The sequence below is a fragment of the Stereum hirsutum genome, assembly GCF_000264905.1.
Source record: "Stereum hirsutum FP-91666 SS1 unplaced genomic scaffold STEHIscaffold_13, whole genome shotgun sequence".
NCBI lineage: Eukaryota > Fungi > Basidiomycota > Agaricomycetes > Russulales > Stereaceae > Stereum > Stereum hirsutum.
Window position 1 is genome coordinate 593,838 of NW_006763143.1, and position 18,045 is coordinate 611,882.

At 51.5% G+C, this 18,045-nt stretch overlaps 4 protein-coding genes across 4 annotated transcripts; 2 read left to right on the forward strand and 2 right to left on the reverse strand.

Annotated features, from left to right (window-relative positions):
• Positions 1-2,116: 2,116 nt before the first annotated feature.
• Positions 2,117-6,211, forward strand: STEHIDRAFT_83370 (chromatin remodeling complex protein). Its single transcript, XM_007307408.1, has 12 exons — positions 2,117-2,298; positions 2,362-2,537; positions 2,599-2,673; positions 2,739-2,766; positions 2,820-3,146; positions 3,231-3,499; positions 3,570-3,885; positions 3,958-4,288; positions 4,376-4,677; positions 4,748-5,402; positions 5,495-5,608; positions 5,682-6,211. The coding sequence occupies exons 1-12, from the start codon at positions 2,168-2,170 to the stop codon at positions 5,802-5,804; spliced, it is 2,847 nt and encodes a 948-aa protein (XP_007307470.1). The 5' UTR covers positions 2,117-2,167; the 3' UTR covers positions 5,805-6,211.
• A 214-nt stretch (positions 6,212-6,425) lies between these two features.
• STEHIDRAFT_148891 (uncharacterized protein) lies at positions 6,426-11,726 on the reverse strand. Its single transcript, XM_007307409.1, has 16 exons — positions 11,415-11,726; positions 10,616-11,342; positions 10,459-10,559; positions 9,893-10,387; positions 9,742-9,839; positions 9,575-9,680; positions 9,461-9,524; positions 9,374-9,407; positions 8,878-9,315; positions 8,791-8,802; positions 8,638-8,723; positions 8,343-8,570; positions 8,223-8,286; positions 8,097-8,165; positions 7,317-7,970; positions 6,426-7,181 (listed from the first exon to the last, which is right to left on the reverse strand). Exons 2-16 carry the CDS (start codon positions 11,336-11,338, stop codon positions 7,099-7,101), a joined length of 3,255 nt encoding a protein of 1,084 aa, XP_007307471.1. The 5' UTR covers positions 11,339-11,342; positions 11,415-11,726; the 3' UTR covers positions 6,426-7,098.
• A 596-nt stretch (positions 11,727-12,322) lies between these two features.
• Positions 12,323-15,449, forward strand: STEHIDRAFT_123773 (uncharacterized protein). Its single transcript, XM_007307410.1, has 10 exons — positions 12,323-12,441; positions 12,512-12,990; positions 13,053-13,177; positions 13,241-13,375; positions 13,440-13,529; positions 13,591-13,801; positions 13,874-13,957; positions 14,015-14,089; positions 14,153-14,263; positions 14,320-15,449. Exons 1-10 carry the CDS (start codon positions 12,375-12,377, stop codon positions 14,731-14,733), a joined length of 1,791 nt encoding a protein of 596 aa, XP_007307472.1. The 5' UTR covers positions 12,323-12,374; the 3' UTR covers positions 14,734-15,449.
• STEHIDRAFT_159924 (FabD/lysophospholipase-like protein) lies at positions 15,399-17,922 on the reverse strand (the record flags this gene model as incomplete). Its single annotated transcript, XM_007307411.1, has 5 exons — positions 15,399-16,663; positions 16,733-17,334; positions 17,404-17,616; positions 17,677-17,815; positions 17,886-17,922. 5 exons carry the CDS (start codon positions 17,920-17,922, stop codon positions 15,399-15,401), a joined length of 2,256 nt encoding a protein of 751 aa, XP_007307473.1.
• Between the last annotated feature and the right edge of the window lie 123 nt (positions 17,923-18,045).

Sequence of the window (18,045 nt, forward strand, 5' to 3'; positions counted from 1 at the left end):
GGCCGGCCTTCCATCCTCCTCCACTCTCGTCGTCTCGAGCTCATAAATAAGGCCGATGTTCGTGCATTCCCAATACACCCCTACTTGAATAAATACTGCATCTGCATGACTCGATTGGAAAAGAGGCCAACATCTGTGGATCGCCCCGGCAAGGAGGGTGGGCAGGCGGTCCACAGAGGTCGGCATCTTCGTTCCAGTTGTCAGTGTACTAGTATATAGTATAATATAGACAATATTGCATGTCCCGGTGCCACATTCTATGTGGGATATAGCCCGATGTACATCAGGAGAGGCATAATCCTGAAGTAGAGTATTTCCTTCCCTTCGGCCCCCAGAACACAGAACGACTGGTAAACTTCAAGGTTTTTTTAGTACGCGGGGCGGAGCGTAGCGGAGCCCTGCGCGAGTTTACCGTCAGATTAGCATCCAAAGTCCATCAATATAGTTTCTATTACTGATAGCTAAAGGGACCAGGGTAGGGCCCGAAAGGGCAGTTTATAAACTGATGTGAACCGCTACATATATGCCCTATTCGACATTGATTCAGCGTGATCGGTGCTCGGCAACGCTCGGAAATGAAGAGGGCAGCCAACCACTGAGCTGCGATCGTCATTTCGGAGGTTTGCCGAGCAGTGATCGCGTCGAATAAACATATCTTTTTCTCTACGGGAAGTCATCCGGTATGAGAAGAGGCGAGAAGGCTGGGAGGTAAGTAGCTTGAGGCAGTGTGAATCAAAGTGTAGACTCATACTACAATCGCTGGACTCTGAATATTATTGTCCAATCTTTTTTTTTTCTTTTTCTTTTTTGAATCAATTGCATTTATATAGCGCCGGCGCGGGCCAGGGGCGCTGTGAGTAGGTACTGGACCGGTATGCGGAGCAGGGAATTATTGTCCAATCGTCATCGCAGATGCTATGAGGGAAGAGGGAATGGTTTTTTGAACTCTGCATCCAGAACGCGCGGGCATACGAGGCGATCTTCGCAGGGTTCTTAATGCGCTTGCGAATGAGAGACCGAACGAACCAGCAAAGGAGAAAGACAAGCATTGGAGGAGTTGGCGCATAGGTCAGCGGTGTGATGTGCAACCGATGAGTCGACTTGAAAATAATAAATGGATAGAGTACGATCCTGGTTTCGCATTGAGATCTGTTGTTGGATTTGGGTGAATCCGACACTGGAGGAAATGCTCAGCCACGAGTCCAACATCAATATGTGAGATTCATTGATAGTAGATTTCATAGAGGAGCCAGGTCTGCCTTGAATGCAAGACTTGCAGATCCGTCATGCATGGTTAGCGCAAAAGTAGAAAGTATGTTTGCGTTCAATGTATCAACCATGACGGTGCCAGGTGAGACCTAGAATGCCATGAGATATCTTTGATCAGCGAACATGAAGCAGGACATAAGCAATCGAAGACGTGGCTGCAGTGAACAAGCAGAGGTGGGGCCACAGGAGAACTTTCCTCGCCACGCCACTTGAAGCTTCACGAGCATCACGAACAGATTCGGAACAAGGCCATGCACAGGGCATCGAGGGCGACGCAAGGTGATCCCCAAAGCCACTGCATTCCGAGATGGTAACGGAGAGCCACGCGGCCAGCCGATGATTGCGAAAAGCTGTGGGCGGGTACTTTTGTTGTCCCCACGTGCGAGAGTGGCCCAACTTCACGAGCAAGGCCAATATTCATCTACGTAAATGCAACAAGGAAGAGGGGATAACGGAAAGCCCTTGACGACACTGAGAACGCGCAAGACTAGGGAGTGGATGGAGTAAGTGTGGTGGATTTCTCCGGAGGTCAGTCGGTGTCCTCCTGGAGGGCCAAGGCGCCTTGCCGGGAAGGGCGGGCTGATGTGGTGCTGTACGGGATATGAGCGATATAATTCGTGTAAAAAGAGCCAGTGGTGATGGTGGTGAAGAACAAGAAGGAAAGGTGGCGTCGGAGAGGGCCGAGCGTCGGCCTGATGGGTGGACAGGGCGGACCCGGGCTCGGGAGAGGAGGGTGCGGAGGACGAGGTGGGCAAGCAAAAGAAGGGGATGACGCCCGCGGCCCTTCCCCCAACCGCTTCCCAGCGACCGCCCCTCCAGCCCCCTCTCCCACCCTCTCTCCTTCCCCCACCACCATCACCCCGTCCCCCCTCGTCGTTCCCGCCGTCCGTCGCCCACCATGCCCACCTGCAGGCGCAAGCGCGTCATGCTCACAGAGGCATCAGACGCTCTCCTCGTCGCCCTCAAGACTGACCCAGACAAGGAGGTATATTATATGGAGCAGACAGGCGAGATTTTCGACACCTATGAGTCTGTTTTTTCCTTATTTCAATCCATCCATCCATCCACACGTTCTCACATGTATCCGAACAGGGCTTTTGCTGCCAGAATGTCCTTCTACCACCTCAAACAATTCCAGTGCGAGGTCACCGGGAAGAGCGGTATGAACTATTTCCAAGCGCTCGAGAGCGAACAGCAGGAAGCGCGTACCATGCACAGTCGCTTTCCTGAACAACTCAAGCCTGCCATCCTCAGAGCCGTTCAGTGGCGTGCGTCTACCTATCCTCTCGACGTGTCACGCCCCCGCTAACGTGTTTCATCTCGTTCCAGAGGTCATGGGTCGTTTGGACCATCTCGTTGAAGCCGTGTATGACCGTTTCAAAGACCGCTATTTCCGCGATGAAAGTACGTCCGTCTTGTACCTCTCCGCCCATCTACTCACGGAAGCTAATGGTCATGCACGTATACAGAGGTCTATGTTGATGTTCAAGGAGACAAGTACGTTTCTTCCTCATTCCTTCCCCTATCCAATCTCAACACCATCCCCCTAGGTTCTTCGCCCGCGTCGTTGAAGTCTTTCCTCCCCGTCCTCCTTCACCACCCAAACCGGACACCACCCCCATCGCGTCCACCTCTTCCCAACCACCACCTTCACCACCGAAACGTCCCTCTCTACCCATCCACGACATCCGCGGCGACCTCAAGACGCCGGCCAAAGAAGTCAACGCGGCCGACGATCCTCAGAAGTACTACTACAAGGTCCAGCTGCTAGAGGAAGAGAAGAGCGAGAGTGCAAAGGACAAGATGGCTGCGTATGCGAAGGAGGCAAGGGCAAAGTGGACTGGGAGCTTGATGGAGGTTCAATGTCCCGTCATGAGGTGCGTTTCTTTCACGCTCACTTCCATCCTTGCGTGCGGTATCTTTGAATGGCGTCGTTGATGTGTATGGTTGTGTGGTGGCAGTCGCGACCGTCTAGCATTCTCGAAGAGCATCCTCCGCCGGTTTATTCGTGACTGCGTAGATCGCAGTCCAGCCGTCGCATCCCCTTGGATCGTCAAGAAAGCCGTTGCGGGTCGGTATGGTGTTGAGACGCTCATGCCCGAGTCGACGCGTCAGGGAGTCGAGGATATCAAGAAGGGAGAGATACAGAAGAGGAAGAAGGTGTGGGAGGACAAGGAAGGTCCAATAGCCAAGAAGCCAAAGAAGTTGACCCCTCTTCAAGAGGAACGAGGTAAGTCGCATTCCATTCCTCTCGTACTTAAACACCTGTACTGACATCCCCCGATGTCTGATGTTATCAGCCAAAAACGCGGCGATAGCTGCTGAGAAGAAAGAGCGCGAGGGGAAGGAGAAAGCCGAGAGGCAAGCAAAAGTGAAGGAGGAGGCGGAGCGTTTGGCTGGCGAGAAGGCTGCGCTGAAAGAAAAGGCGGCAAAGGAGAAAAAGAAACCGGTGAGGTATCCTACGGAGGACTTGGACGTCACGCTTTCGGACAAGGAGAAGAAGGCCGGGGTGAAGGTGAAGAGGCCTGTACCGAGTCGAGTGTCCTTGCCGTTCAACGAGAAGCCGGGAGTATTTGAACCCTTTTTGATGAGTTGGAATTTTTTGGCCGTTTATGGGTACGCTTTATTGCTTTGACGCTTGCCCATCACTTCCGATGGATATTAAAGGCTGTCGCTTTTTCCCCCTAGGCACCCGTTACATCTCTCAACTTTCACGCTAGACGAGTACGAACACGCTATACGACACTCCGTCGAACCGCATGCCTGCGAACTTCTCGCTGAAGTTCACTCCTCTCTCATCTACAACCTACGCACAGTTTCTTTCACGCGACACAGTGCGGTCACTTCCCTCTGGCAACTCAAGAATGACGAGGTGAATGAGAGCACGGAGATGGGTATCACGCTTGACGAACTTATCAATGCGTTGGCGGGCGTGGGAAACAATTGGGAGAGAGATCCTCTGAGGCATACTGAAGGGAGGGCGGGGTGGGAAGAGTCGCTAGTAGGATGTCTGAAAGACGTGCGTATCTCATTTCTCGTCTTATTCTAGCCAAGTGGAATTAAAATATGGACTACTTGCTGATGGGATTATATCTTCGACATTCAGCACGCCACTCTCGAGAACTTCCCCTCTCTCCGATATATTCTTACTCGACTACTCTTTAAACCAGTAGATGGCTACCCCTCGCCTTCAAGTTCGCGGCCGTCTACTCCCGAGCTTGGCTCTGTGGCGGCACCAGCCGAGACTTATTACACCCTTCCGCCAGAGGACAGGATCGCGATTCTGTCGTTCTTGTGTAATATTGCGGTTTCGAGTAAGGCGATACACGGGTATATGGAGACGTGCGAAGAGCAGTTGACCGCTCTGCGGAAAGAGAAGATCGAGGTGAATCGGTCGAAGAAGCAATTGTATGTCCTCTCCTGTTCCCCCATGCTCACCCTTATCGCACATTTGTTGAACGATATAATTATCATACAGCATCGAAGAACGCGACGCCCTAATCGCAGAGGAGAAAGGCGAAGAGCCAAAGTCGAACGGTAACGGCAGCGCCAACGGCGTCTTAACACTCGATGCTCAAGCCCCACCCCACGACGCCACCTCCGACCTCTCCGACCTCTCCGCCTCCGAGAACGGCTCGGAATTGTCTCCCTCTACATCTCTGAAACCCTCCAGATCGCAAGACAACATGAACCTGCTCCGCAAAGCTCAATCCCAAGCGCATGCCAAACAGCGCGAAGCCGCCCGGCTCCGTACCGCGTCTATCAAACAGGCCCAGGCCGAACGTCGACGGCTCGACGAAGAGGTGAATAAACTTGAGCGGAGGCTGGAAGGGATCGAGAGGGAGTTCAGGAAGTTGTTGGGTGCGATTAGGGTCAAGCCGTTAGGGAAGGATAGGTTTTTCAATAGGGTGTGGTGGTTCGATGGGATGGGGAGCGCGTCGTTGTTGGGGAGCGGAGGGACGGTGCAGTATGGGACGGGGAGGATTTTTATACAGGGGCCGAGTGTGTGGGATCAGGAGGTGTTGGATAGGAGGCCGCTTGAGGATGGGGTTATTGGGCGGAGGAGGGCGGAGGAGGGTGAGGAGGGGATGTTGGGAGATGGGGAGTGGGCCGTTTATACGGATTTGGAGGAGGTGCGTGTCCGTTGACTTGTTTGATTGACCTGGGCTGGGGGAGTTTCGGGCGAGACTGACTGACGTGTTTTTTCTTTGTCGTGATTGTCTAGGTGGACGAGTTCGCGGCTTGGCTTAATCCGAAGGGTAATCGTGAGCTGGCGTTGAAGAATGCATTGCAGAAGTGGTGGCCCCATGTGGCGCCTGGGATGCGAAAGCGCATTGCTGTACGCTTTCTTCCCTTCCATCATTCGCTCATCTCGAGTCTATAGACTGATTATTCCATTGATGTCTTTGTAGGATATGAATAATACCGCTAAACTGCCTGAAGCCCGAAGAAGCGCTCGAAAGCATACCGGACCGGATATTTCGAGGGAGCCGTATATGTTGTGGACGAATCGTAGAGCGGTCAATGCCTCATAGACGACACTGACTCCGATATCGGCCCTCCTCATCTTACATCCAACACAGTACAACAATGTCTCATCATTCGCACTCGCACTCACGTCGACATCCCTGCACGTTTGCACTCATCACCAGCGTCCTTGATCTCCGCTGTCCTATAAGTGCCATCACTTTCTTTTTCGCTTGGTTAAATCTGCCCACCTACCTCCCCATCTCCTCTCCATGGCTCGTACTTCCTCGTCCGCTTCCATTGGTTCTCAAGTCCTTGATTGCTCGCGCAAATACTGTAACCCCCTTTTTATCTTATTTCCCGGTCATCGCTCGTGAATCCGAATCATTCAACAACTGGACCATGCCTGTCTGCTCAGAATCAGGAATTGATTCTTCCGCATCTCACGATTACGATTCATTGCCGTTACTTTCGTCCCCTGTCGCTGTTAGATTGCTCGTTCATGCAATGGAATTTGTTGTGCTCTGAATTTTGGACTCGCTGGACATCGCCACCGCACTGGTTCGACACGCGTGCGCCACAGTGTCGGCGTGCATTTCCGAGTTCCTGGCGCTCCACTTGCAGTCTGACTCAAGCGTGGAACCAACGGTCTGTGATGGAGGTGTGGCTTTAGCTGAACTGCGCTGCCGGTGAATACTATAGAGGTGAACAGAACGAAAGAGCGAATGGAGACTAGATGAAGGTATACTAATGGTTGAAGAGAAATTAGGCGTGGAAGCAGGAGTCAGGGAATTGTGGCGCGCCACTTGGGGCGCTTAAAATGTGCAAATATTTACGCCAAAAGCACGGTCATCAAATCATAAACACGAATATTACCTGTCGAGTACCAGCCTAAATTATATGTTTTAGTGACAGAACCATGATGCAAACCGATACTACAGGCCCCTTTCGAAGGAGACGCCGGGTTAATAAGGTACAGTATTCCACAAGAAGGAAGAAAGAAAGTTGAAGAGAAGCAGGCAAAGCATGATCACAGTAAAGGAGAAAGATAGTAACACAAGGTACTCGCACCAGTCGTCACCGTCCCCCCGTGTTCAGAGACGGTCGCCAGTCCAGAAAGATAGTAACAATACGCAGATGCATCACTAGTGCGGTAGCAATTCTGGCAACGAAAAAACAAACGATGGAGCCCTTTCTGTCCGGGGAGATTCGTACGTATACACACCTCAGACAGAATATAAGATAGAGACCGGAATGAATAGTGTAAGTATCCGGATTAATGTGCAGGAGGCGACAGGCTGTAGAAAATTCATTGGAACGTAATAAGAGAAATACCCAGAAAACCCGGTGTCATGATTGTCGTCAATACTGGATGCCACTCGACATTCTCGACGCATGCTGGTGTTGTTGTTCGAGCGAAGGCATCTGTTCTATCCATGAATATCCTATATCATTCATAAAAAGATGTAACCAACGTCAGTTTCGATCACAAGAAAAGAGAGTGGAGGACGGGAGCGGAAGAAAAGAGGGGGTAAAGGCAGTCGGAACTGAAATGCAAAGGATGGGAAGGTAGAACTGACCTGGCATTGTCGTAGCATCTAGTTCCGTCAACGACGACTGCATCGACTGCAGGAGCTCGGGATCAAAGGGCAGAGGCTGGCGGAAGAACTCCATCTGCATCCCCAAACCGCTGGAGTCGTATGCAGATCCATGGCCACCAGTGTGATCCTGTCCCATAGCAAGCGAGTTCATGTTCTGGTACTGATTCATGTCCATCGTGTACGGGTCGAAAGTCGTTGTGCCCATGACCACGTTGCCGTATGGATTTGCCGAGGATTGCGCTTGGCTGTGCGACTGTGGCAAGGATTGCGGCACGGACTGATGCTGTGGCGGCATAGAACAAAAGTTCTGCGTGTTTGAGTGCGGCGAAGGTTGATTTGACAGCGGTGCCGGCGCCAACTGCGAGCGGTCGTGCTCAGACGTTCTCGGGCTCGTCTTGAGTTTACGCGTCGACTTTCGATGGCTGATATGTTTCGGTGAGGTGCTGCTAGCGCGCTGTTCTTTGACGTTGGCGAGAAGTCCTCCGATGAAGCGAGAGTAGAGCTTGGGCCCGTGACGTTCGTCGATAGCGACTTCGGGAGAGCCGAGGAAGTCCGCGGTGCGTTGGACTTGACTGATTATGCTTTCGCGGAGGCTGGGACCGATGTGGCGAGCATACTTGGGTTGTAGGAGCTGAAGGAGTGGTGAGGGTTAGTAGTTGCTTTGCATGAATGGAAGAGGTGATTAACGCAGTACCTTAATCTGATGAACAGAGAATATATCGATCAGTATGATAATATGGCGTTTTGCGCAAGTAGAACTCACCAAAAATGTGGCAGCGAATGTGACGAAGACGATTTGAGCCATAGGGCCATGGCGGATGTATATTCCTGGACAACGCTTAGCATCTTAGAGACCCGATCCACTTCCGAGTCTGAGGTACTCACTCTGTGAAGGTATGCCAACGTCGTCTACCATGGCGCCTATCACGTCGGATGCTGCTCGAATGCACTACAGAAAGACGATATAAATACCGTAGCCATGCATACAGTGTAGGGTATACTTACCCGGGTCAGAAAAGGGTTATCCTCAGCGTCACTCTTCCCAAACGCATGTTGGAATCCATATGAAAGGGCCACCAGCCGAGCGTAACTGTAGGCGAGCTTAAGGAGTCCAATACGGAAGCGATTCTGGACATTGTTCAGATCACTCCGTTCGAATATGGAGAACCATTGGTGACGAAGGTTTTCGAGCCTGTCGTCGGTCTCTGTAGCTAACTGCTCAAGGTCGATGTCCTGCGTACAAAGTAAAGGTTCAGCGTTCCGTGTGTTGAAGTGCCATTATGCGAACATAAATTCATACTTTGTTGAGACCTGCAGGGTGACGAGGATCACTGAACACTTGGGCCAAGAAATCGGTCATCATTCTCAACTCGGCATTGTATGCAGCTGTACAGACGAAGCCATCGTCAGGTGAGCACGACGAAAAAGTGCAATTGAGTACACGGCCGCTCACAGATATGGATATCTATTCAACACCAGAAGCGATCAGCTCTCACTTCTGACAAACAGTGAATCATAAGGTCGCGCAGGATCGACTCACCAAAATACTCCATATTGTACTCCGAGCTATTCCACCACGTCCCCGACTGTACCGCCACATAATCCGTATTCCTAATGACCGCCGCCTTCCCATACTGACTCCCCATCGACCGATCCAAATTGACGCAATTCAACCACGCCCTCGTCCGGTTCAGCATTTCCCTGGCATGCGCCTCGTTCCTCGGTTTTGCTGTGTTAGGATGATGGAGATTCATATCGAGCGCCATGCGGATCGCCTGACCGAGGTAAATCCAACACCGGTCTTCGTCCCAGCGTCGGCCGGGAACGGGATAAAGAGAAAGGAGAATGTAAGCTTGGACTACCTCGACGCGTTTTTGGCCGCCGATGAAGTTTGCGCCCGCTTCTTGGTTGGCGTATTCGATGGCGGTGGGGTAGAGATCAGGGCGTTCGTCATAATATCTTGAGGCAATAGCACAGACTGTTGGGCGATAAAGTTTAGGACAAGAACGATGATGATGGTATGAATTATTACTCACTGACGGTAAATAAGAATGGGCTTCTCCAGTAGACCTGGTAATATCAGTCAGTACGTGAGTGTAGAACGTTTGTGGGTCTATACTAACTTGCTGAGCAGTGTAGAGAACGGGATCCAAAAGTGATAAAGAAATGTTCATCCAATCAAAATATCTGCAGAAGAGTCAAGACGCAAACATAGCTCAGATGACTAAACGACGAACATATTGAACAACTTCTCCGCCTCAGCGATGGTAATGATACCTTTCTTGAGGAGAGCTGGAGGCTCATGACCATGCAAACTGAGGCCCATGAGGTCGGGACCAGGCACTACGATGATTATCTGGTAAGGGATCATAAAATTGAGCTAGATATAAGGTGTGAAGCTTACTTGGTCGGAAGAAATCTTCGTTAGCGACGCCAACGTCGCCGTGGTCCGAGCTAATAACGCTGCTAGCCCGTCTACCTTTAGTATTCTTGATACTCAACCTATAACAGCGGTCAGTCAACATCCTACGGCTCAGCCAAAGAAGAATAATCACTTGGCCATTAGTCCGAAGGGGCTCGCCTCTGTCGGTATACTCGACATCGGTCTATTCGTGTTGTCGTCGTCGTCCCTGACATTCACCGCGATGTCATATTGTCCGTCATCCTCACTCGACGAATCCTCCGGGTCAGAATGAACGAAAACATCCCTTCGCATGCTTCCCCCGCCCATCCCGATGAACCCACCGAAAGCCTCCAACTTCTTCCGTGCTTCAGCAATCCATTCTGAATTCTGACGAGTGACTTCAGGACCTTGTGTAGATAATTGGTACGCAGCAGACGCGCTAGGGGAGGTCATGCTCCTTGCTGAGGTAGATGCATTGGTAGAGTCGACGGGAGAAGTTGCCTGAGTCCGGCTGTCAGGTGAAGGTACGCTCTGAGAGGTGGTCGGTGGTTTACGGCCACCCTTTTGGACCTGTTCAAGTTGACCCATGAGCTGAGCGATCTGAGAGGCCTGCTTCTGAATTTGACTGAGCAAGTCTGCTCTTTTACTAGCAGATGGGAAAATAAGACGTCAGGCCAAATACGCAAATACGCGAAAAACAATTACTGCATCACTCACGGAGGCGGGCGCCTAATCTTCTTTCCTGGGATGGAGCACTCGTGTGGGCCTTTCAAACACCGTTCACAAGTTTCCTGATCATCTCTGAACTCACAACGGACCTATTGACCAAATTTAGCTACAAACTGCGGAGTTCGTCTATAAAAGGCGTTCCTACCTTTAGACCTTTGCACCGTGCACATGCACGCTTCAATTGCGGCGCCTCTTCAGCCTGGGCGTTCGCCTCCTCATCCGATTCTGGAGAAGCTCTCGGGCGCTTGCTGTGGTGCGATGCGGCGTTATCAGTGACGTTGCCCCTTCTTCCAGGAGAACGACTGGGGCGTCTTGTCTTCTGGGCGCCTGCCCTGTCCCTGTCTTCCTCAGGAGCAGACGTCCCGAAACTGAAATTACGGTTCGAGGAGGAGGGGGGTGAAGTGCGGGGGAGCGAGTCGGGAGAGGAGACGAATGATTGAGAGACCTCAAAAGATGATGATGTGGGAGGAGAGACATGAAGGGTTCCGGCGCGGGCGTTTACAGTGCCGGCATGTGAAGGATGTTGTACCTGTTGTGAAGCATCGTGATGTGAAGGCTGGGGGAAATATCCCGATTGGGACGGAGGTTGGACAGTAAATACTTGCGAGACGTGCGGGTCGCCGCCTTGAGGGGGATACAAAGGATAATGCTCGTTTGAGAGCAATTGCTGGCTAGGCATAAATGGTTGCGAAGACAAAGAGGGAGGGTAACTGGTAGCTCCGTGTGGCGTTCCAGCGGAAAGATCGGAATTGTTGAACTGGTGAGAGGGAAGGTCACTACTCTGGCTGGAGTAGTCGTATTCCCCATGGCTTTGCTGTGAGTGGTCCCAGGAGGGGTTGAAGGTCCAAGTTTCGGGATGGTGTGTCATACTTCTGGAGGCGACAAGAAACGATGTCAGAGGGTGGCGACTGAGCAAGTATCATGGTGCTAATAATGTGGCGTACCGAACGCAGTAGTACTCCGAGCGCGGTGTCTTTGGCAAGAAGTCTTATTTGGAAGGTGCTAGAGTGTCGGAAGTTGAGATCCAGACGCGACACGCGAATAGGCCGACCGAGTTGAGGATCTGAGAGGACGATGCTCCAGAGCGGACAAGTACTTAATCACAGAGATTTTTTCGTCCAAGATCAGAGACGTCGACGAGAGGCTGTTCGAAGAGAAGAGTGCCGTCGAGCAAGGATACTTATAGCAGATGGAAAGAGACAAGCTCAGGGATTGTCATTCGGCGGAGCACTGCATGGCTATGACTGCCGTTTGGGTGCCGTGGTAGACCTCGGCGAAAACACGGACGCAAAAGGAAAGAGGTGTCAGAAGGCCAGGCATCGCCCGTCCTATTTTGGACGGCTGCTACAAGACAATCCTCGTTTGTTCGCGTTTTTATTCCACGCACCGTACCTATCTGGCCAAGGTCAGGTTCTTCAGCGAGCGAGTGGGTGAGTTGAACAGCCCCTATTTTCTAGAAGACCGCTTTGACTCGAAAGATAACTCGCACAGCCCGCAGAAAATGTCTCCAAAGGCTATACGTATCGATGGGCGTCTACTTCAAGGTGGCCTGCCCTCCGGTGTTTGCCGCAGAAGATTCGAGATTCGAACAGAGAATCAAAGATCCCTTTGCATCTGTCACTTTCTTGCTTGTGCTCTTCCCATGATAAAATTTCTCGAAAGCTCTCGCCTTCCTTCCTTCCCGGCGCCGGACCTGGCCTTGAGAACGCATGAAATGGTGGATCTGGACGGAGCTTGACGACAGCTTGACGCAATATTCATCCGGACCATGAACAGAAAAACTTCCAGTCTAGTCTCCGCAAAAGTACATATACCCCGCACCGTCTTTCTGTTCATCCCTCAACGCAACGTCCAACTGTTCTCTTTTCTTCTCCATCTCACGACTGTTAACGACCGTTCACGACATGACTTCTCTACCGGCTGTCTTCGCTGTCGGTTCCGCTGCCAGCCAAAATAGCTTTATAGCCTCATGTGAGTAGTACCTCTAGCGCTACAGGTCAGGTCCTCCTTCGTCCATCCCCTCATCATCATCACTTTGCAGATCAGCGTGCGCAGACTAGTTTATCTAGCTCCGGTATCCCTTCAGACATCTCCGGTGCTCGGTACGCCGACGAAGACGAGGAGGCTTTGATCGGAACAAACGACGAGTATGATGAAGATGATCTACCCACGCCGCGTCCCAATATTTCTCGGAGAGATAGCTTTTCCAGTGATTCCCAATGGGACACAGAGACGGAAGCTCGCTATATTCCTGGTCCTCCATTCAAGTCGAAGCAGCCTAAGCCCGTTGGTCGAGTAGGCGTGAGGGCTCCGGAAGCAAACGAACGAACGCCTCTTCTCAGAAAGGCTGCTTCGCTGCACATCGACACCAGACCTATTCGCAGTCCCGCTGACGAGGACAAGCCTGCGGATGAGACTAGATTGGATGCTGCGCCCAGTCTTGCTCACCGGACTTCCACGCTTTCAGTGCATGCGCCGCAACCCCCGGTCCATCATGGCAAGAGCACATTCGGACAGACGGTATGTTCATCCCTTTCTGTACAATGAAATCCCGCATTTGGACTCAATTGGCGTTGTTGTAGCTCTTCAATTCAATCGCTATCCTATTGGGCATCGGCATGCTCTCAGAGCCGCTCGCGTTCGCGTATGCCGGGTGGGTTTGTGGTACCTTGCTCATCATCTCATATGGGTTTATTACTTGCTATACGTGAGTGTTTCGTCCCACCGGAGGATTCTTGAATGGCCGTGCTCAGAAACCATCACTTCGCAGTGCCAAGATACTTGCGCGCATCGTGCTCTCTGACCCACGGATCAGGTCGTATTCCGATGTCGGCCGGAAGGCGTTTGGGCCCAAATCCATGCCCTTCATCAGTGCCATGTTCTGTCTCGAGCTGTTCAGCGTCAGGTAAATTGTTCCCCGCGAGGAATGTAAGATTAAGTTGAGACTGACGTCGGGCTATAACTTTTAGCGTCATTCTCGTCACACTGTATGCAGACTCGCTGAGCGCCATCATACCCACTTTCTCCTCGGATACCTACAAGCTTTTTGGAATTATCATGTACGTGCCCTCTTGCTCTTTGCACGAGATTTTCTCACTAATGATTATATTCTCATTACAGCCTTGTACCCACCGTCTTCTTCCCTCTCTCGCTCTTATCGTACACCTCTATCCTTGGAATCATATCCACCGTTTTCTTGGTGGTTGTTATTTTCATCGATGGCTTCTCCAAGAAAGACGCCCCTGGAAGTCTCTGGAGTCCAGCTCACACCAACCTCGGTATCATGGGTGTAGGCGAGCTGGGCATGGCATTCGGGTTATTCATGGCTGGGGTAAGTTTGTCCTACAGTCAACCAGCTGTGGATATGTGCACGATACTGACAGACGTTGTTGTATGCCAACAGTTCAGCGGACATGCTGTAATCCCGTCGATTGCTCGAGATATGATGGAGCCGAGCCAGTTTGATACAGTCATGAACTATGCTTTCGTGAGTCGCCTCCTCCAAAACTTAGCGCCTGCATCATGCTCATAGTCATCCATCCAGGCTGTCGCGACGTGCATTTATGCTGTCATCGGCATGGCGGGCTACCTGATGTTCGGGAACGACGTCTACGACGAAGTGAGTACATATGTTTCTAGCCAGACTCTGACAGTTTGGTAATGACACGTCTTGTGTCCATAGGTCAGCCAGAACTTACTCGGTGTTCCCGGGTACAGCCCGACTCTGAACACGATCGCACTCTGGATGCTAGTCGTAGCGCCGCTCTCAAAATTCGCCCTTGCCGCTCGACCTGTACGTCAATCTCTCCATTTCATCTATACCGCATTGTACTGATTACCGTCTTCCAGCTGAATGTCACCCTCGAAATCCTCCTTGGCCTCGATACCATTTCTTCTCCCGACCCACACGGCCCCTCCGATCCCCACACCACCACCACCACAAAATCCTCTCAGATCGACACCCCCGCCACAACCCACCACCAAACCAACGCCACTCTCAAACACGCCTTCCTCATCCTCGAACGTACCGCCTTCGTCCTCCTCGCCGTCGGCGTCTCCATCCTCGTTCCCGAATTCAGCTCCATGATGGCCATCCTCGGTTCGTTCGCCGCTTTTATATTGGGGGTTATCGGACCTGTGTCGGCGAAGGTGGCGTTGGAAGGGAGGTGTGGATGGGTCGATAGGGGGTTGTTGGTGATGGGTGTGGTTATGGCGGTTTGGGGGACGGCGGCGGCGTTTTGGAGCACGACGGAACCGGTTTGAAGGGCCAGCGTCGTGTTCTCGAGAAACAAAACAGTGAGTCTAGTTTGCTTACTGCCGTGCTGCTGTCGTTCGTTGCCACAGGCGTGGAACGAAATGGAGAAGTCACCCTAAAAGAGAGCCCTGGTCTCTCATCTGCATCTTTCCTCTCTTCCTTTTGTTCGTCTCTCCCTGTCTCTGTTCTCTTTTATGTGCCGTTTCCGCATATATTCCCATCCACTCATCCACTCGTCGTCAAGTTGCATGGATATCTGGAGCTGTATTACAAGTCTCTTATCGATTCAATGCTTTGTATTTGCTCGTTCATTCTCGTTGTCCTTTTCATGTTTCTCTCGGTCGTTGTCTTATCCTGTATGTCATGCCATTCTTGCTCTCCGAATATACCACGCACTCTTTTGACAACTTCTACTTACGCGTTCTTCGGCTGTGATATCTGTATGTAGTAGCGATACGTCTTCGTCGCTGGTCTACGTGGCGAGGGTGAGCTATACTAGTCGTGTTCAATGGTGAATTAGCGGTCAAGCGACTCACAAGGTGCGCTTCATCCTGAAGTTTACTGTCCTCTTACTATTTGACCCGAGGCACAGATTTGGTGAGCTACAAACAGTTCATATGTACAGTATGTATTCTCTCACATAACCTTCGATCTCGTCTTATATAGCTAGTAGTCAAGCTTCCGAGTCGCTGTCCCCAGGTAGAATATGAATCCACAGCACCGACCAGAAACCGATGTCTAAAACTCTCCTGGCGACATCATCCTGTACCGTATCAGATCGACCCGCATCCATGATTTCCTTCCATGTATCTAATTCAGCAACATCAACTCCTTCCAAACCCTCCATAGACCTCTCTGTCTGAAGCTGCAATTGCGTGGCATATCCGGCCTGCTTCAATACCAAAACTGCCATGCATTGTTTAGTCAGTATGGTGTCCTCATGGTCCTCTCCGAGGAATTTCCTTCGCGAGGCCAGCACTTCTGTGTAAATCTCCTTTGCCTCCTCATTCCGCCCTTGTCGATGAAGCACGAACGCGAGGCCATGCTCGGTGCACAGAGCGCTTGGATGTCCCTCTTCGTACACCTCTCTTCGTGCTGCCAAAACCTTTCTCAAGATCCCTTCCGCCTCTGTCAACTTCTTCCCTGCATCTTCCTCCGATTTCTTTTTCGCTTCTATCAAAGGAATCTCCTCTGCTCGCAAATTGTCCGCCCATCGAGCGAGTATGATTGCGGGATCGTGATAGGTGCGCAAGGTGTCTCGATGCTCTTCTCCGAGCACTGTACATCGCGCTGCCCACAGCTCTCTACATGCGGACTCCGCTGCCTCTGTCTTGCCCTGGGCAAGGAGGGCCAGTGCCACGTAGTGTCTGAGATGCAATGTTCCGGGATGAGCATCTCCGCGAACTTCCGACCGATGTTTGAGGACTTCTCGGTATACGAACTCTGCATCATACCACTGACCGCGATGTCGATATAACATCGCCAGCCAGTTCGCAGCTCGCAGCGTGTCCAAATGCTCGCTTCCCAGTATCACTTTTCGTGCCTTCCACACCTGCTTGAACAACCGTTCCGCTTCTCGGTACCTGTGCTGTTGCAGAACAGCGCGCGCCAGGTTGTACTTCACTTCCAACGAGAACGGGTAAGGCCCAAAGATTGGTTTGTCCGAAGCAAGTACTTCGCGAAACAATGCCTCCGCTTTCTGGCTCTGCTGCAGTTGCAACAAGAGCTTAGCAGTTTTAAAAATATGCAGTTTTTGCGCTTCTCTGACTGGAAGCACCCTAGCCCGTCGTGCTGTCAGGATAAGAGTTCGGATGGGGTTGTTCGACGAGTTCCTTGGGTCCAAACGGACATAATCGCCTGGAAGAGAAAATGTATCGTGGCCATCACCAGTACTCGGTGAGATGGATTGGCTGTCGAATATGGAGGGTTGAAATCGTCCTGTTCCAACATACACGAAAGGTCAGTTTCGTAGTAGGTGTGGAGAAAATTGCGACTAGTAGCACACACGCAGTCTTGCCGTAGAGATTTTCCCCAGCTGGCGCGTGCCCACGACTTTGACCGCGTCTGCGAATTTCTCGGTGACCGGTTCTGAGAGGAGGTATCGGACTGTGGACGAATGTATCGTGTCGACTTGATCCCAGTCGAAGCGGTCAATGGCTTGCATGCCCTGTGATACAGAAAAGCGAAAGTAGACGTCGGGAGCCTCTCGGAAACGCAGCTCTGCTTCGTTCGCAGTGCTCTCACAGTCCAGAGTGATCTCCAACAGAGCATTTTTGAGATCTGCGGAGAGGAAGGAAACGGGGTGCGACTGTCCCGCTCCAAGGCTGACAATGCAGTTGACATGACGTTCTGGCCAATTCCTGTACGCTTCTTCGAAGAGTATGTCAAGGGGATTGTTGCATCCTAGTCCACCATCGATATGTGGCTCCATGAGACCTGGCGGCCCTATTTTGATCGGCTTGAAAAGCGCAGGGAAAGCAGACGTCGCGCGAGCGGCCTGCCAGATCGTGCAGTCGTAGCTTTCGTTTGCACCTGTACCGTCTATGTAAGTGCGAAAGAGGCGAGGGACGTCCCTCGCCACATGATGAGCGGACATGGAGCAAACAAATCTAGTGAAGAGTTCCAAGTGAGAATACTCTAAAACCTATTGTTGTAGAGATTGCATGAGAGGGGCTTACACTTTGCAGTTCGACCGTATCATCATTCTAGTCTCGCTACTACCCGTCTTCGCTCGAACAATCTCCTTTAACGCCTCCTCCAGCTTTGATGTCTTGTACTGTTGTGCGCTGATCCATCGCGTGTCCGACAAGACTTGCTCGCAGAGAGACGTACATGCAACTATAGCCTCATCTACAGACATTCGGAGGCGTCCAAGTAGGAGAGCAATAATTCTGAGTTCATTGGGATAGTCAGCTAGTAGAACGAGGATTTACAAGACATTCGTGACGCACCCTCCGGTATTTGAACCTGCCATCATATCAAACCACTCGCAGGGGCGAGGTACGGTTTCAAGGTTGTTCAAGGCCTTCACTCGTTCCATCATTTCTTGCAAAATGAACAGCTCTGATATTCCTCGGATTCCCCAGCCATCTGATTGCGATTAACAGAGGCTGCATTATACAACATGTGGAACGTTGATATTGAAGTGAGCGAGACGTACCGAGCGAAAGTAATCGCAATCCGCGAGGGGAAGGCATAGGGAATAAGCAAGCAGAGCAAATCAAGCGAGGGTGGTCTGAGGGTGAGGATACGTGCGCTTAATTTAGCGTCAACTGAACCAACTCGGATGGCACTGGCATCCCGGCCTGGGACACGGCCTT

What these genes read in the sequence shown, in the direction of transcription:
- STEHIDRAFT_83370 (XM_007307408.1), top strand. Translation starts at nt 2,168, where the DNA reads ATGCCCACCTGCAGGCGCAAGCGCGTCATGCTCACAGAGGCATCAGAC. An exon ending in TAGTAGGATGTCTGAAAGAC is followed by an intron (nt 4,289 to 4,375) that starts GTGCGTATCTCA and finishes TTCGACATTCAG; the next exon opens with CACGCCACTCTCGAGAACTT. An exon ending in GGATGCGAAAGCGCATTGCT is followed by an intron (nt 5,609 to 5,681) that starts GTACGCTTTCTT and finishes ATGTCTTTGTAG; the next exon opens with GATATGAATAATACCGCTAA.
- STEHIDRAFT_148891 (XM_007307409.1), bottom strand. Translation starts at nt 11,338, where the DNA reads ATGACACACCATCCCGAAACTTGGACCTTCAACCCCTCCTGGGACCAC. An exon ending in CACGGTGCAAAGGTCTAAAG is followed by an intron (nt 10,560 to 10,615) that starts GTAGGAACGCCT and finishes TTTGGTCAATAG; the next exon opens with GTCCGTTGTGAGTTCAGAGA. An exon ending in TTCTCTACACTGCTCAGCAA is followed by an intron (nt 9,408 to 9,460) that starts GTTAGTATAGAC and finishes TGATATTACCAG; the next exon opens with GTCTACTGGAGAAGCCCATT.
- STEHIDRAFT_123773 (XM_007307410.1), top strand. Translation starts at nt 12,375, where the DNA reads ATGACTTCTCTACCGGCTGTCTTCGCTGTCGGTTCCGCTGCCAGCCAA. An exon ending in AAATAGCTTTATAGCCTCAT is followed by an intron (nt 12,442 to 12,511) that starts GTGAGTAGTACC and finishes ATCACTTTGCAG; the next exon opens with ATCAGCGTGCGCAGACTAGT. An exon ending in AGAGCACATTCGGACAGACG is followed by an intron (nt 12,991 to 13,052) that starts GTATGTTCATCC and finishes GCGTTGTTGTAG; the next exon opens with CTCTTCAATTCAATCGCTAT.